The sequence below is a fragment of the Lytechinus variegatus genome, chromosome 16 (assembly GCF_018143015.1).
Source record: "Lytechinus variegatus isolate NC3 chromosome 16, Lvar_3.0, whole genome shotgun sequence".
NCBI classification, from domain to species: domain Eukaryota; kingdom Metazoa; phylum Echinodermata; class Echinoidea; order Temnopleuroida; family Toxopneustidae; genus Lytechinus; species Lytechinus variegatus.
In genome coordinates, this window is record NC_054755.1 from 26,013,418 (window position 1) to 26,033,265 (window position 19,848).

Here is a 19,848-nt window from a genome sequence, read left to right on the forward strand (position 1 = left end):
AAAAGTTGGTTAGCAATGTGGTGTGTGATCGATGATTTCTTTACGCTGCTTTGGTCATTTTGATCAATCTATTCGATGTCTACATGCTCGAATTACCGACCAAATTAATGATCGCAACTGTATGAAATTGATTAAAAATATCGAATAAAAAGAGTCTGACATTACATGAGAGTTCCATGATGTTTAGAAGAGCCATGGAAGGTATAGGCAAATTGTATTTAAAGACTGTATTAACATTGAATAGTATTGAAGGTTCTTATGTTTAATTAGCGACCAACTTAAACGGATCAGACAATCATGCATGAGCAGACTTGGGTTTCTCGGTGTATATATGCATAAGGACAAAACAAGTACTCGGATTGAAGGGTTAAATGAATATTGTTAAACATGGTGAAGGAAGGATGAACCAAGAAAGTAGACGCATTGTGGATTGATATGACGCGCGAATTCATAATGATAAGAAAGAAAAAGAGAAAACATGGACAAGAAAAGAGTTTTAAAAGATTTAAAAAAGAGTTTGATCGGGCAAAGGCGAGCAGGGGTAAAAGGCGCGATTTTTTTTTCAAACTAGCGGTGCCGTCAAAGATCTTTCGTAGTCGCAAAGTGTAGTGGCAAGTTTTCTGTTAACAGATGCTTGCTGATGTTTTTAATTGATTGTGTTACTTTACAAAGGAAAAGAAAAACTGTTGCGATATGCCCGCAGCAGGGCCGTTATATTTTTTTTCAAAACTGTGTCGTAATTGGACGAAGCAAAGAATTTACCCTTTTGAGATAGTTTGCTCTTAAACAACTCATAAATGATTTCCTTGTTATTGATGACATATTGTTAGTCATGTATGCGTTCCATTCACTTGGAATCCAACAGTTTACTGTTAAAGTGACTAGTTTAGCGGGACAGTCTAACGGTATACCGTTAAAACATGGATGTTTGTCGATTGTATTGAAATTGCTTTTCTAACAGTATATAATGGGTAATGAAGGTAGTTTTTTATGGATCAGTTGAAAGATTATTGCATCGAGTAGCGAGAAGCGGTTTAGTAGGCCCTTTAATGGATATATAGAAAAGCATTATATTTTATTTGCAAAGCAGCCATGTCTTTGATTTAGTTGGATATCGTTTAGAGAAATTCCAGTAAGTTCGAATATAATTTTGTCCATGATGATTTCATGAGGATGATGATAGTGACGATAGAAATGATGAGGACCATTACATAAATTCTGATAATGATTACTAAGGATGACGATGATGATGGTGACGATGATGATTCTAAAAGTACTTGCGTTGATAACGATAATCATAAAGATAATGATGCTGCTGCTGATGATGGTGATGTTTTTAGACGAAAATCATAATGATAACGATGTCAATGATGACGACATCCTACCCTGTGCGTTACTGTTTGCAAAGTACACCCCGAAGGCATCTCCAAGGTCGTCTACGGCCATGAAGAATGGATGGTGCCCATTGAGATTCTTGTACTGATTTTCCTGGTAAAAGAAAAATGAAGGGAGAATAAACCTTTTGGAGTTATTCCTAATAATTTTCAAAGAGTGATGTCAAACAATCTTAATTGATTTACGTCAACCTCATCAATGGAAGGAATCACTGAATCACTACGCAAGTAAATATAATACAGAAACATTACAGGCGCTGATAACAAATGTTAACTGGTATGAACTATTCGTAACGACCGTGGTTGGAGGGAAGGGGGGGGGGGGTTGAGATGGGAATACCTCTTACATAAAGCTGCAGTACAAGATTGCAAATTTTGAGGGGGATGGGTTATATCCGTCTCTCCCGGGAATGTTTATTAATATTTGCGATCATTATGGGAACAGTTTTGAAAGTGGACTGGGTTGGGGCGCAAGTCGGGGAAGGAGGGGGGGGGGGGGTGCTGACTGCGCAAGAAAATCACAGTAATATTGGTAAGTTTCTAGGTTCTGGTACATGTATATTAAAAAATGTGTGTGTGTGTGTGGGGGGTGGTGAAACAGCCATTCAGTCCACTTCTACCTCCCATGATCTTTTAAGTCTGCGGGCACAGACACAGACTCTGAATGAAACTTTGTTCAACAGATGGACAAAAACTGCACAATCACAACTTGCCGTTTCAATTTCAACCTGTATATTATTAGTCATTTGTATCTGTTGTATCATTAACTGCATGCAATTGTAGATTATGAATGTCATTTACAAATAAATTACTGTATTATATGAAGAGTTTGGTTGCAAAAGGGGTTAGGTCCACTTTGGACCATTCCGAGAAAAATCATGTTTTTTTATTCTTACTTGTTGCAATATCCATACAAGAAACTAAATTGTCATGAAGTACTACCGTATTTGAACATAAAATTGGTTATAAAAGAAATCTACCTGTCTTCAATTTTTTTCTATATATTTTTTTTAAAGTGATTTTTCTTTGCCACTTTTATTATCGCTTTAATGTGAATTTCAAATTTTCTTTGGTATCATTATAGCGACTAAAAATCAATAGGTTTTGAGACAGAAAACAATAAAATTTATAAAAAATGGACCTAACCCGTTTTGACAAATTAGCTCTTCAAGAGAGTTGGTTACAAAAGGGGTTAGGTCCACTTCAAGAAAATCATATTTTTTTAAATTCCCCCATATTGCAATATTCTTATGCGAAACAAAATTTTATGACACCCTACCATTCGAATATGAGATTTGGTATAAAAAGAAATATACCTGTCTTCATATTTTTGAAAATATTCTTTTCCAAAAAAATCTTTGTGAACCTAATCCCCCTTTGCAACCAAACTGAAATTCACCTAACCCCTTTTGAAAAAAGTGATTTTTCTTTGCCATTTTTGTTCACTTTTTAATGGGAATTTCAACTTTTCTATGTTATCATCTTATAGAGCAACTAAAAATCTATACATTGAGAAAAAAAAATCAAATTTGATGAAAAATGGACCCAACCCCTTTTGCATGTTTTGCACCTGTGCTCTTTATTTAAACAAAAATAATTTGGTATTCATTCCATTTATTTTATTTCAACACGGTAAACGAACTTCAGCCAATCGCTGTTCTTCTGAACATCCGTGCGCATTGGCGGCGGAAGCAAAAAATTTTTGACAAGCCAAAAAAAAAGGTTCTCAACCCAAAAATTTTAGGGGGGACGTAGGAAAATAAATTGACAAGCAAAAAAAAAAAAAAAAAAAAAAGGTCATCAACGACAAATTTAGGGGGGGGACCGTCCCCCCTCCTCAAATTTAGGGGGGGGGGGACACGTCCCCCCGTCCCCCCGCTTCCGCCGCCTATGTCCGTGCGTACAAATTAAAATCACATTACATGCATATACAATTAAGACACATAATACGAAATAAATATACAATTAGAATATCCGAGAAAACCTAATTAAAGTTCTTGCTTACGTGTGGTCAATATTATTACTTTCAGAATACTTTTGACAAGCGATAAATATTACAACATGAATTTCTAACATGCTAGTCCAATTAAACTACAGGGACTACCAGAAAGAGCCATCCGCGAATACATGACAAAATCAGATCAGATTACATATTTTTTTTTGAAAACATGTCAATTACAATGTATAAAAATTATTACTATTCAGTTGCGGGTATCATATCAGAAAGACAGAAACGCAAACAAAAGAATAAAAAGAGGAAAGAATCTATGACCTATCATGTCAGCAGGGTTATATAAATTTATTTTCTGCCTGGCTGAATTATATAGAACAGTCGAGGTCACATCGACCACGCAAAGCTTAAATGGTACCACGGAAACTATTATTCGATATCGCAACGCATCGGTAAATATTAAAGGGGAAGTTTATCCTGAAGGAAAGTGTGTTGTAAAAATCACATACAAAAATTAGTAACAAAAAATCGTGATGGTTCGAGGAAAATTCCCCTCATTTCCATTTATGCTCAATATACTGTTTTTTGTTTTGTTTTACGAAGTAAGAATGCTCGTCTGTAAAATTGTATTTGATGTGTATTACTTTATATTACTTTGTATTATGTTTTGAATGGAAATGGAATAAAGAATTGAATTGAATTAAATCCATTAACGATTAAGAAAGTTATTAGCATTCTCAGTTTTTGATTTGTGACGCCATAAACGAGCAGCAGCTGTAATATATAAAGTATAAATTTCATTTATTTATTGGTCCGTGATTACTTATTAGGGTTTTCTTTTTAGGAATAGGTGTAGTTAATTGATATATTGAAGGTGCAGAAAAAATATATATTTTCAATTTTCTGAGAAAATGCCATTTCACGGATTATTATTTTTTACCACATGATATGTAGAAAAGCTGCTCGTACATGATGTCACATATCAAACAATTAAAATTCTAATAACTTTTTTTTATTCTTTGATAGATATTTCTCAAACATTCGACATATTTTTTTTTATTTTTATGCTATTTTTACAATAATTTTTTTTTCAGGGTGGATTTTGCCTTCAACACACCCAAATTATGCAACACAATTCCCCCCCCTTGCACATAACGTAAAAATAATTCCACATATTTTTTATTATCCACTTGCCCATAACATCGGAAGTTTTCTCTTTATGATTAATCATGCATTATTTCCCTTGCTATTTCTTGTCTGGGCCAGAAGTTGCAGTACTTTGCTTTCACACTGCAAAAATACCCGCGACCTTGGAAAAATCCAAGCGAAAGTTCTCTTAATTTTGACAAGCACCTACTATTTAGCGGGTATTTTCTTTCGAGGAGATCGTGCGTAATTTGCTTTCACACTGCCAAAATACCTGGTACTGACGAACTTTTAGGCTGTCTGAAATCAGCATACCTTGAGCTCTATCCAGGATTTTGACATCGATGATGCTCCCTAAATGAAATCACAACACTTCAAACAGTCTAAATGGTATACTTACATCAGGGTCGTTATCTGCAGAAAAGATGCCGTAAGTGTGCCAGTTGACTTCATGTCTAAATCTTCTTTTGTTGTGTTCTCCCAACCCATACATCATACTGTTGGGTATCCTCGCAGATAACTGAAGGAACTGATCCTCAAATACCAAGCCTCCAATGTTTGTATCCAACCTGATCAGAAAAGAAAATAAATTTTAGATTAAATTTCGAAAGGAATGAGAGTTTATAGAAGAGGTATATACATGTAGAAGACGATTATGATGAAGGTGGCATATAATTAGTATAGAATAAATGTAAAAAGTTTTATGGAAGTTACCAACATTATTATTTCTTCCCGTAATTGTTTTCTAAAAAAATCAAACGCTAATAAACATGATAAACAAACATATTTTCTTTCAGTATAACCATATTAACAACTGAGAGTATTAATGCCTTTGTCTTCCAACTTTTTGCTCTCTCTCTATCTCTCTCTTGGTGCTTTTTTCGGCAGTGGTTTAATTAATCAACTCGTCATAAACACCATTCATCATTTCGATCAACATCAGCCTGTTGGGGGTCATAAGAACAGTAAGACTAGAATGTTATTTCAACCACTTTGAACCACCAGGTCCGGTTTTCACCGTGGCGCACTCGCGTCCTTTGGCAAAGTGCTTATCTACATTTTGCCTTTCTCTACCAAGTACTCGGCAGGAAGGAATTCTTTGAAACCTGCCCAACATGCTCAAGGTAACAGTGCTACACTGTTAAAAAACGTGATTTTACAGAAAAAAGAGGATTTTGCAGAAAGCAATAACAGAATCATTCTGTAAATTCATAAAACATGACCTTTTCTGCAATCTAAGAGAACAGGTCTGTTTAAAAAGGGGAAAATGGTGTTTTATTCAAGGAAGTTTGTAAGATTCCATACACCAAATACCAATTTCCTTTAAGATTACAGGTGTTCTCGAGACTCTGCTGCAGGAACATTTTCTAACAGTGTAATGACGCGGTAATATGAGCGCTTTGAAATATGTTATTAAGCGCTATATAAATGTTGCATAATATTATTTCTCATCGTGATTATTATTATCATTACTACTATTAGTATTATATTGTTATTATTGCCATTGTTATTATTATCATTATTGTTATTATCATTATTATTTACTATTATTGTTGTCATTATTATTATCATGAACTATTATTGTTTTTAGAATAAATCTTATAATTAAGTTCGTAGCTCTCAGCGAACCACTGTCCTGTTATATTCTACATCTCTTACAGCGGTGTATTTGTCCTCGATCGCATGATCTTGAATGTGAACGGGTTCCTTTCGTATTGGATCTCATACTCAGGCCAGCTGTTCTTTAGAGTGGTCTTGGGGTATTCAAGAGGAATTTCATAGCGTGGTTTCCAGTTCCTGTCTTCGAATTCTGCAAACCTGATCTCGTCCCTGTCCACGTAACGGTACTCGAATATCTATAATCGAATTGTGGAAAAAAGTGATGATTATGATACCATTGATATAATATCAAGTATTGAATAATGATCAAAGTCATATGATATAGTAATGAATTGGGATTGATTCCGAATACTTTGATTATGTTTATAAGTATGGAAATGGTCATATTATTAATCAATTGACAATGATAATGATTGTAATGATAATAATGCTTATTATGATGATGATGATGATAAAAATGAAAAATAGCAACAACATTGATGATGATGATAATAATGATGATAATGATGATGATAATAATAGTATAGATGATAGTGATAATAATGATAATCAGAAAATTTGTAACAAAATAATAATTAGTAGAAGGCCTATTGAATGTATAAATGGACAATCATGGCCCTACTTCGATGGTAAAATGACCAGGCGCAGATCCAGGGGGAGGGGGGGAATCCCGGATTCGTCCTTGACTATGACTAGCAAGATTCAGCGTATAGTATTACATGAACACAAAGATTTTATGATAATTTGATTTGTTAACATTTTGCATTGACACTTATCCTATTATATATATATATATAAGGATGTATGTGTTTGTGTGACTTAGAAAGGAAGAGGCCGATGCAAATTATCGATATATATATATATATATTTATATATACATATATATATATATATATATATATATATATATATATATATATATATATATATATATATATATATATATATATATACATATATATATATATATATATATATACATATATATATATTTATTTATTTATCTCCTTTTTAGATCTCATGGCACTTAATGCTAATATTCAGTCATTATCATTATTATTTTCAACATTATTAATTTTTCTTAGTGCTTATACTGCGCTTTTTCCATAAGGCGCTGGCAGTGACATATCAATTGCTCAGCCAATAATTAATCTTCTGAAATATATAGACTTTGCTCCTTTGATGTTACACTTTGGATTTGAAATATAAATTTTTACATTTAATAACATACTGTTGCTTCATCTTGTGCTACTATATTCTTTACGTGATGTTCTTAGCTGTCGTATATTTGATAGGTTTGTTCTATTAAACGACAAACATTGGGTAGTGGAGCAATGTAAACATTTAGAGTCGATCTTTATACGGTACGTCATTACAAGTCTTTGAGTCATCGTCTATAAAACGGGCAAACAATTACTGATTTTTATCGCTTTCTAAACATGCAACGAACACATAACAAGTGGATTTACATATATCACATATGTGTGGTATACCTTCGTGCCATTCAGTATCATGTATCCATTGATTTACAAAAAATGCAACATACGGACGAGCTCTGACATATTCCGCAGGAAATGATCGTATATATAGAAATGTGATTGTGTGCTTAATAACCTTTGATGCATAATTCTATTCCCCGGCTTCCCCCACGCTTGAAAAGAGTTTATCCTTTATATTAATAGTTTTCAACGTCAGTACAATTAAAGGTCAAGTCCACACCCAAAAAATGTATCTTTGAATAAAAACAGAGAAAAAACATTATGCTGAAAATTTCATCAATATCGGATGTAAAAGAAGAAATTTATGACATTTTAAAGTTTCACTTATTTTCCACAAAACAGTCATATGCACAACTCAGTGACATGGAAATTACACAGTCGATGATGTCCCTCACTGACTATTTCTTTTGTTTTTTATTGTTTGAATTATACAATATTTCATTTTTTACAGACAATAAGGACTAACTTGATTTAACCAACCATATATTATTGAACAATGCTAATTCCACGTGTTCAGGGAGGAATTAATCTTTGTTTCTCAGAACAGTTGGAAAATTTGAATATTTCACATTTCATATAATAAAATACAAAATAAATAGTGAGTGATGTCATCAGTTTTCTCATTTGCATACCGACAAGGATTTTGTTCAGGTTATGTTTGCATTAAAAAGATTTGATTTTTTTAAAAATATATATATTCAATTTTTTAACCTGTTATATCAGGACCATGATGTAAAACAGCTGTGCTGATCATGTTTTTATCCTGAATAAACAAATAAATATAACTGTTTTTTTTTTTGGTGAAATTAAGCGAAACTTCAAAATGTCATAACTTTCTTATTTTACATCCGATTTTGATGAAATTTTCAGTATTATGCTTAATTTGGATTTTTCTCTTTTTATTCGAATAAACTTTTTGTTGGAGTTGACTTGTCCTTTAAGTAACTGTAACATTACTATAATTTATGTGTTTGCCCTTCTCCTACACTTATTTTCACTAATTTCCCCTGTCGATTTTCTGTGACCCTCCACACACGCTAGTCCTTTACCTTTTTTCTATCATTTTCTAGAAAAGCAAACACTTAGTTTCATTAAAACTTTGTGAATGTTTGTTTTCCCTAGTATGTTTTTTTTCTATATTATTCTGTATTCCTTCTTTTCTTTCTTTACCGGATTGGAACGACTAAGATCCAACAGATCTTTAACGACAGTCCATACACGAAGCCTGTTTTATACACTATCATGACTATTTTACTGTATTTTCATTTTCGCTACTTTGTATTGTTCTTTCTTGTCATTTTGTAATTTCTTATTTACCTGTATATTATAGTTATTTTTATCGAGTGAAATAAAATGAAATGAATTAAATTGAACTTAAAATATGAAAAAGCGTTAGCGCAGTACGTGCTGTAGGTTATTTCGCGTCATCAGATTTTGTTCAGGTTATGCTTACATTACAAATATTTTATTTGATATTTTAGGAATTTCCCGACATATTTTATGTCGGGAACAAGACAGAAACATCCAAACTTCAAAACATCATCCTTTTCCAATGACTTAAAACTTTATTCAATTGTAAAGTTGTAGATTTTGTAATTTTCTGGAGGAAAAATCGTGTCACCCATTTTTTTTTTGTAAACAGAGGAAACTCCAATCCTGCATAGCTATAAATGCAAATAATGTCACAACAGTCACATGTACCTCTCTTCTTCTTTTTCTTTTGGTGGGATGACATTTTATATTTTCGCCATTTCTGCACTGGATAATAAAGTCTATGGCAATAATTTTACAAGTTTAAGTTTGATGATAGCCAGTTAAATTCGCTTCATTATTTGTATTTGGTTATGATGAGGTTTTGATCGATTTTTAAAGATTTGTACATGACTAGGTAAAGCTTTGTACATGACAAGATAAATACCTAGGTATTTATCAAAGCTTCTTCTTCAAAGAAGTGGTTTTGTACTTCGAGGGATTTTTTTTGGTCAATGTATTATATTTTTGACAGTTGATATGGATGAAGATTCTTGTTATTTCAAATTTTTATAAATGGTATATTTTAAATTCCAATAAACAGTAAAGTGAAGGATCAATTTTGTTAAGAATGTAAATTAGTGAGGGTGAAAATATGAGAAATTACTACTCATACTCTACTACTACTACTACTACTACTACTGTTGTTGTTGCTGCTGCTACTACAACTACTACCACTGTTCGTACTCGACTCTTCTACTCTACTACTCTACTACTACTACTACAACAACTACAACAACTACAACAACAACAACAACTACTACTTCTACTTCTACTACTACTACTACTACTACTACTACTACTACTACTACTACTACTACTACTACTACTACTACTACTACTACTATTACTACTACTACTACTACTACTACTACTACTACTACTACTACTACTACTACTACTACTACTACTATTACTACTACTAATACTACTACTACTACTACTACTACTACTACTACCACTACTACTACTACTACTACTACTACCACTACTACTACTACTACTACTACTACTACTACTACTACTACTACTACTACTATTACTACTACTATTACTACCACTACTACTACTACTACTACTACTACTACTACTACTACTACTACTACTACTACTACTACTACTTTTATTACTACTATTGTTGTTGCTGCATCTACTACAGCTACTACCACTGTTACTACTCCACTCTACTACTATACTACTACTACTACTACTACTACTACTACTATTACTACTACTAATACTACTACTACTACCACTACTACTACTACTACTTTTATTACTACTATTGTTGTTGCTGCATCTACTACAACTACTACCACTGTTACTACTCCACTCTACTACTATACTACTACTACTACTACTATGACTACAACTACTACTAATAATAATAATGATATTAATAATAATACAACAATAACAACAACAACAACTACTACTACTACTACTACTACTACTACTACTACTACTACTACTACTACTACTACTACTACTACTACTACTATTACTACTAATACTACTACTGCTACTACTATCACTACTACTACTACTACTACTCCTACAACTACTTCTTTTACATCTTCTACCATCAACCTTTTTACTGTGACCAATGCTTTTCTATTCTAATACTCCTCCCCATAATCATCCAACTCCTATTATTACTACTAGTAGTTTTACCACACCGATTGCCTACGTAATGTAATACTGGACACCACAAACTGTTATTACTACTTTTGTTACTATTTCTATTACTACACTCTCAAAAAATTACCCACTATTGGGTAAATGGGAATATGCATGTTGGTCGGGCAAATATATATTTGGTAATCTTTACGCAATTTTGCGTTGAAATAGCCCAATACGGGGTAAAAAAATACCCAGCAAACATGCATGTTCCCATATCCTACCCAAAATATTGGGTAAAGTTTTACTCAGTGTTTTTAGAGTGTGATATTACTACTACCACTTCTTTTATACTGCTGCTGCGCTGCTACTACTACTACTACTACTACTACTACTACTACTACTACTACTACTACTACTACTACTACTACTACTACTACTACTACTACTACTACTACTACTACTTCTACTACTTCTACTACTATTGCTACTTCTACTACTACTACAGCCACTTCTACAATTACTACTAAAAATGCTACTACTGTACTGGTAGTTGTAGTAGTAATAGTAGCATCATGCTGGTGGTTGAAAATTGAATAACCACGATAAACAATTTAGCTTAAAGTTTTTAATTAGTTATATATCAAAAACAAAAGGTAAAATAAAATGAAAATATGAATGGTAGATTTGATGATGTAAAGAAGTATATACCTTCATATGAAGGATGTTTTCCTTGTAGAACTCTGCTCTAAACCTCAGGTTCTCAACTTCCTCGTAGAAGAACCTTGGGGTGTGCAACCTGAAGAGCTCTAGCTGAAACCCTTCAGAGATGTCCTTCCTGTCCCCTATGACCCGGTAACCAACCCCTAGGGGAAAGTAGCACTCGGGGATCTTGTTCAGGCGATCCCAGGTGATCCTCTGGTAACAACATCCCCTGCTCTCGCACTGACGGGCCGTTGGCCGGTCCATGTCAGGGTAACAATTGATGCGCTCATCCTCCACGATCTCGCCGCAGACCACGGGCTCGAACTGGCCCCAGTTGGAGAAGGGCTCGATGGTTATCACCATCGAAGGCACGAAGATCAAGATGCCGACAAATAGGAAGATGGCGATGGCAATGAGGGCTTGGACGATGCGGCTCATGGTCGATGATCACGGCTGCTCGATGGTTTATAAAAATGAGTCCCCTGTCGTGGAGAGTTGTTGTTGGGGAACGCGTTTAAAATGTGCTTCCTTGAAACAAAAGTCTTTTTAGTCCTCTTTTTAAAATACCACTCAAATATAGAGATTCCGTTTAGTCTACAATATCAATCCATGATTCCGAATGGTATCAATTAGTCATGTTAGTCATCCATATTATTAAGGTGTGTATTATCAGATGTACCAATTGGTATGTGTTATTCGCGCGCTCCAACGGGTATTCAAAATGGCGACCAAACATTATGATGGAATACAAAAAGAAAGGTCGCATATTTCATTAATTATTGACATTGTCAGGTCCAGAATCTAGCCTTCATCAAGCCGTAGCATCGACACGAAATGTATAAACACAACAGTTTGATCGTGTGTGCAAATCAAAATGGATAAGAATCTCAGAAGATTTCAAGCAGTAATGCTCTCCCCCTCTCATCTCCAGATTATTAAATTTCTTCCGAAAAAGCATGAGCTACAAACCATTTTGATCGTTATTGGATAATAAATGTCTTGTAAAGAGTCTATTTTCACGGCATATATTTGTTAAGTTTTGTCCTATTAGTCAACACGGGTTAGTTAATATTCAACTTTGTCTGTGCGTCGCCCGCGTGTTAATAATTAATCGACATGCAATATCTTCGCAATGAATCAACCCTTTTTGGCCAGACTTTAGACCTAGGTCCTGTAACACAAATGTTAGCAATTAATTTCTAATATGAAAGAACAATTCTGATTGGTTCCTCGCCAGTCTGCTTAGCAAAGTGCGCATGCAAGGATGATCCCGATAGGCTAATTCAGTTAGCGATTGATCGCCAATCATTGTCTTACGGAGCCCAGGCCAAACAGTGTTGAGATGAAAATTCTAAACATTGAACTGTTTTCAAGAATCGGAACATACATGGAGATATCAAACACTGTGCAGATAGCTGCATTTGGCTGTGATTCTTTACAGTATCATGAAAGGTATTAGTTGGATCAGAGAGGGAGAGATAAAAAAAAACAGGAAATAGTTCTTTACTTAACTGAGCGATGAAAAGAAAACAACCCATTGAAATCAAAACTCTTTATAATAATTAAATAAATGAAACGAAGTGAAGACGGAATGATAATTACTTGATATATATTTCCTTAGATCCTGTTTATATATAGGAATATAGCATATTCTATGGATTTATGCAATGTTATGCTTTTATCCTTTTGCAAAATTACGAAAAAACAACACATTTCTGTTGTCATGTGAGTGCAGATCACTCGCACAATTTATCATTATCAACAGCGATTAGAAAATAATTATAGTAACAGAGAGAGAGAGGGAGAGACCGAGAGACAGATAGAGAGAGAGACAGGCAGACAGAGACGGTGGGAGAGAGAGAGTGGGCGGGAAGAGGGTGTGAGTAAAATAATAATAAAAATGGGATGAATGCAGTTGCTTTAAGAAATTGTTGGGCATAGTTTTCATGCGCTATTTTACTGGTTGTTTGTATCATAGCTGTCTTTGATTTTACTTCACGGCAGGGTTATACTTAAATACATGTAATTATGTCTTAATTGCTATTGAAACTAATATTCATATATCATTCGGAATGTTCAAGTTTTAAAAGACTCTTCATTGAGAAAGATAACATCACCGAAAGAGGAATTTTTTACAATTAATGAAAAGTGGAATAACGTTGCTTCTTCAAATGTAAGAATAATACCCAAAGATCAATCTGTCAATCAATCCATCAAATAATCAATCAATCATTAATAATCAATCAATCAATCAACCAATCAATCAATCAAATTTAATAATTTCTAAGTTACCTTAATTAATAATATGATAGTAATATAGTGATTCTTTTATTCCCATTTCCAAGTCACAACCACCGACTATTAAAGAACTTCGACCTATATCTCTTTCTTACAGTCAATTGCTAAAATTGCAGAATCATTCATCACAAAATAGTTATACGAACATATTTCTAAACACATTGACATTTATCAATTCGGAAACAGACAAGGTCTATCAACTATACCCATCTGGTAAAATTATTGCATTGTGTATTGAACAACTCTGAAAAATCTAAACCAATATCTACTGTTGTTTGCACAGACTGTTCCAAAGCCTTCGATCGACTTGACCATAATATTCTGATTCGAAAATTAAGTAAATTTAACGTAAGAAAACTGGTTCACAATCTGTTAAACATCAGTGCGTATTGTCTTTGTATATTACAAATCATGCTTGAGTGCCTCAAGGCACAAAATTAGGCCCGATAATATTTTTGATCATGTTTAGTGATGCATGTCAGAATGAATCTTTACCGCACTTTAAATATGTTGACGATCTTACTATAGTTGAAAATCGTCCAATACAAACTCCTTCTGTATTGAATTGAATTTTGTAATGTTTTGATATTAAGAATAATAGCCACAAATAATTCATTCAATTCAATGCACGTATCAATCAGTCAATCAATCAATCAATCAATCAATCAATCAATCAATCAATCAATGAATCAATCAATCAGTCAATACAATTGTCAGTCAATCACCCAATCCATGATTCTAAAGCATTTAAGATACCAACAAAAAATAAAATATTCTAGTATAAACAAGAGAACAATTTCAGGACTTGGCCAAATGATGCTGTAAACGAATAGGCAAAAGACAGAAACAATTCTTTTGGCCAAATAATAATAAACAGTTCAAGTTTTATATACACTGGAAGGTCATACGTCTGTTTATTCCTAGAAATGGCGCTGGTAATTCATTACCATATTTGCACAGTAATAATTCCTCTTAAGTAAGTCAATAAATTAATACAACAAAGGTTTGAGACAAAATGAAATTTGAAAGAAAGATCCTGATGGTTACTGGTTCGCCCAACAAACAAAGTGCAGATGCAACATGGATCGCAATTAGTCAATTCAATTGTGCTATAACACTTGCCTTCCTGAGACCTGCGAAAACCCCAAAGCAACAAATTTCATTCCAAAAGAAAAAAAGATACATTCCAAAATAAAAAAATAAACGATACAAGCTATGTATGAAATAAATAAAAAACAGTAATTGGTCGTAACAATTTTTAAGAATATTTTTCTTTCAAACGAAATAGTGAGCGGAGAGGAGAAATCCCATGTATGCATGTTCGTAAGATCAACTGCATAGTAGTCTTACAGCAAGTTGAATACTCAATATGGACTCCTTCTGTTTTGTAAGTAACCACTGTATAGTGCTCAGAAATAATAAATGAAATTGATGGTTGTATTCAACCAGTGCAAGATCTTCAGCATGTCAGGTTTCAGAAATGCTTATTGTAGTTATTGCATCTGGAATGGGTCATCCTACATGTATACATTAACGAAGTGACGACATCACATGAAAACCTTTTATCGCTTTTCAAAATGGATGCCATTTTGTACCATCATTGCAATTTTGTGGCCAGGCAATTTGTAAACAAATATTTACGCCTCTTTCGAGACATAAGGAATAAAAACCGGGTAAAGTTATAACTTTTAAACCCAGAAGTCCTAGCTGAATTAAAAATACTAATAATGAATCCTGTTTTGCTTATCTCTTTATATTTTCATTATGTAGGCCTAATGTATTCATAGTCCATGGGTAGGTAAAGCATGTTGATGTATCACATTTTCCTTACCTTAAAGGTACATAAAAGATATACATGCGATTTATTGCACTTTCCTTCCAACGCCCCCTGTAATTCACCAACTTCATTATGTTCTACAATTTCCATGATCATTTTAGCAACAGTACATGTTCATCAACATGATCAAACATTTGATACAATAGATCACGAAATACTTTTATGTAAGCTATCAAATTACGGTATCAGAGGGACAGCGTTACAATGGTTCAGGAGTTATCTTACTCATAGAAATCAGTTTGTTACCGTAAATGAATCAGAATCTCCAACAAAGCCAGTTGCCTGGAATTCTGTGGTAGTATTCTTGGCCCTCTGCTATTTGTTCTTTATGTTAATGATATGAAAAATTCATCTCATATTCTCTCATTCTCTTTGCTGATGATTCCAATATTGTTTACACACATCATGATCCACATTTACTTGTGAGCACTATGAATGCTGAATTAAAAAAGTAACAAATTGGTTTAAAGCCAACAAACTGTCATTAAATCTGCAAAAAACAAGTTACATGCTTTTTAGTTATTCATTGAAACATCTGCCACATCAAATACGTTTAGATGATACTGAAATTAATGAATTACAAGCAACAAAATTATTAGGTCTTACTATTGATAACACATTTACGTGGAATGCTCATATCAACAATATTTGCATAACTGTTGCAAGAAATATTTGAGTCACCAACAAATTTAAAATTTTTCTTCCAGCACAGGCGCTATCCATGTTGTATTGTGCATATATTCTACCGTATCTTAATTATGGGATTCTAGCATGGAAAAATGCCTCTCAAATGGGGCTCAACAAAGTATTTATACTTCAGAAAAAGAGGATAATATGTAATATGCCATCAAGAGTTCATACGGATGAATTATTGCGTCAGAAACGTATCATTAATGTCCTTAAAATCTGGAATTTTCTAGACAGAGTAATAAAAGAGGCATCTACTCTGAATCGATTTAAATTTCTCATCAAAAAGTTTCTTCAGAATTCATACTGATTTAATCATATCCACGGTAGTGTTGATTATTCTAAAGTTGATATGTAATTTTGTACCTTTGTATTGTAGTGTTTGTATCTATATTAGTTTATAGAATTTTGCTGATTATTTTACTATACTCATATAATAATTACCCTTGAATATGATCTCAATAGGGGTCTACATCTTACAAGCTTCGCATTTTAATAGGCCCCTCCACTTTTGTTTAATTTTATTGGTACGTTTAAAAAAAACTACATATGCAGATGATGTATATTCTACTGTAAATGATTTATTATGAAACGTACTTTAGAATTTGTGGAATATGAATATATGAATAAATAAATAAATAAATGACTAACAATTAAGTAGTTTAAACTATCGAACACGTTTTATCCTTTGCTCAGTCTTAGAGAGGTTTATAGAAAATCCTAATACATTTTTCGGAGAGTATTCCTCACGGCATTGCCCCTTCCACCATGAAGAAAAGTCTGGGGTACGATGCTTCCATGATGATTCCGGACTGAGGTTTAGATGGATAAGTTTTTTGAACAGATAACACAAATTGGCCTCAGGGGCAGTCATCAAAAAGGTCCTGGCCGATAGGCAGGTTATTTCAATTTCTTTTCGCCAGTCGAAATATTTCATGTACGCCTCCTCATCCGAGTCTAAATGGTGAATATAATCAACGAACGCACTCATGTTGCTGAAGTCTTCGAGATGAATGAAGGATTTCCTCGGCATCACTCGCTCGTAATCTTCCCGTTTTGCCCCAAAGACGATGGGCACAATACCTTGGAGAAGACACGTCCTCCATATTTTTTCGGTGATGTAATCTCGACAGTCACTGCTCTCAAAAGCCAGATAAAACTTGTACTTTGGAAGAATCTGTCCAGCCTCATGTAAAGAAAGACTCCCCTTGGTGCCACACTTGCCATACGTATCAACTGATATGTGTTTCCGAAGTTCCCTGACAAGCTCGGTTCTCCTCCAAGATAAGAGACGACAATTAGAAGCCATCCATGCTATCAATTTAGTTTTCTTTGGTATACTTGGCATCAGATCCGAGCGAGAATGTCTTTCCTTGATAAAGCAATATGGAAAATATATATCAGCGTCCACAGAGTAGGTCATTGTAAGATTATAAGGGTTTCCAGTTAGACCTTCAGGGGCATAATCGGCGTCATGGATGGGGCTCTCTCTGCCATACAGAACCCAGAGTTGTCCAGGAGGACGTATGCCTATCAGCCTCTTCAATTGCAGTCCTTCGTGGAGCGAGTCGATTAAAAGAAGCACATCAACAGATTTCATAATTTCGGTCGAGAGGTAACTGACGAAACGTGTTTCCAGACGACAAGATCTGGAAAAATCACATTGAAATGGTGCCCATTCCCTTGAGTGATTCCTTTGCAGCAAGTGATCACAACGGTTTGCGCAGTACTTGGCTATCCTGATGACACATCTATCATTGGGATGCACTCGAGCTCGTTGAATCTTGTGGATGAGGCGATTCTCTTCAAGGGGAACTGCAGTAATGGCGTCCAACGTTACACCGACATCCATGTTCAGAACGTCATATTCAATTTTGGCTATGCTTCTCTTAAGTTTCGATGCAAGTATCTCTTTGACAAGAGGAGGCTTCGGTTTTGTTAATGATTTCACCTGGTTGTCCATTGATTGCTTCCTTCCCGGAGGTTGCGTAGGAACAACTTCTGGTGGCTTCAACTGGCTCAATGCTTGCGAGAGTTTGGAGAGTTCCATCAGACTCATGTTCGGAAGTTGGTTAGGACATTCCTTGAGCGTTCTTGTCCAATTTGCATGATCTCGGGGATAATGGAGCAGAAGTATCTCGATAAGTGACACGAGCGAGATGATGATGAGCGCGTTGAAGTACTTCTTCATATTTTCCATTTCATAACAGTTGAACGGAACAAAAAGCAGACAAATTATCGAAGCATAGAGTCGCGACCAAGATGAAAGTAACAAAAACCAAACCCGACATCGTATTCGTTATGCCCTTATCAAATAATTATGCAACTATTAACCATGTTAATCATTTGGAGGTCAGAGAAATAAAATTCAATTCCCCCTAACAGTAACTCTCCACGATATGATCGCGTCCACATAGCAAACATCTTTCACTAGTCTTGTTTGGGGCTTCACAGCATCAAACATTCCGTCTTGTTTGTCTTAATTCTTAACTTCTCCTCTCCTTCCCGTCAAACTGCTTAGCGTCTCTTCTCAAATAATTAATTCTCTTTGGTCCGAATTTCAATGTCTATCCAGATATTATTCCATAAAATAGCTAAAAAAAGACAACTCATATGCAGTGAACATGTTGAAGGAAAAAAAATTATATTCTCAAAATTTTCGTGGTCCTTTCCCCTATATGAGGGAAAACAAAATGATTTCGACTGAAAACAAGCCACATTAAACTGATAATGAAAATGATTGAGGTATACATAACAACACAAAATGTTAATTCAATGCCCCTTGGTGATGATTGCACTATATGGATCAAATTGAAATGTGATTCGTATGGAACAATATATAATGTTCCAGATGGAGTGATAATTGCTGGTATTTTCAGGACACGACAACATTCAACATGTTCAATGGTTGTTGTGATATTATAATAATAATAGCTGTACTCATAAAGCCCCTTTTGCCTGAGGACACAAAGCGCTGCTATCATTATTATAAATCGTGGAGCGTTGTGGCCCAGTGGATTAGTCTTCTGACTTTGAAACAGAGGGTCGTGGGTTCGAATCCCAGCATTGGCGTAATTTCCTTCACCAAGAAATTCATCCAAATTGTGTTGCACTCGACCCAGGTGAGGTGAATTGGTACCTGGCAGGAATTCATTCCTTGAAATGCCAACGCGCTGTAAAAGGCTGCGGGGCTAAAGCTAGGGTAATAATATTCAAGTCCTTTGAAGTGCATAGGGACGTTCAGACATAATGTGATATGCGTTAATATTATCATTATTATTATTACCCCGGCTTTAGCTCGAGCTACCATATAACATATATATGGTATTATATAATAGGAGTCCCATTGTTGTTTTTAAAACTAGCCCCGATTCGGTTACCTAACCCCCATCAACCACTTTAAAAAAATTGCGAGAGAAACCAACCTTGCAAAAGAAATCGTAGATGAATATGATGGCGCTCTTCAATTTCTCGAGTTACACACAACAGGACGTCGCGACGTGAGCCCTTTACTTATATGCAACCGACGCTTCGGTTGCATATAAGTAAAGGGCTCACATG

At 34.5% G+C, this 19,848-nt stretch overlaps 2 protein-coding genes across 2 annotated transcripts in view; both read right to left on the bottom strand.

Annotated features, from left to right (window-relative positions):
- LOC121429811 (sucrase-isomaltase, intestinal-like) overlaps positions 1-12,212 on the bottom strand; it is a 33,105-nt gene extending 20,893 nt beyond the window's left edge. The window contains exons 1-4 of the mRNA XM_041627049.1: positions 11,472-12,212; positions 6,151-6,347; positions 4,892-5,060; positions 1,386-1,488 (exon numbers count right to left, since the gene is read on the bottom strand). Of these exons, the coding sequence (XP_041482983.1) occupies positions 1,386-1,488; positions 4,892-5,060; positions 6,151-6,347; positions 11,472-11,903 (901 nt within the window). The 5' untranslated portion in view covers positions 11,904-12,212. The remainder of the gene's footprint in view (positions 1-1,385; positions 1,489-4,891; positions 5,061-6,150; positions 6,348-11,471) is intronic.
- Positions 12,213-14,993: 2,781 nt separating this feature from the next.
- LOC121429385 lies at positions 14,994-18,955 on the bottom strand. The gene has a single exon (XM_041626359.1). It carries the CDS (start codon positions 18,485-18,487, stop codon positions 16,955-16,957), a length of 1,533 nt encoding a protein of 510 aa, XP_041482293.1. The 5' UTR covers positions 18,488-18,955; the 3' UTR covers positions 14,994-16,954.
- Between the last annotated feature and the right edge of the window lie 893 nt (positions 18,956-19,848).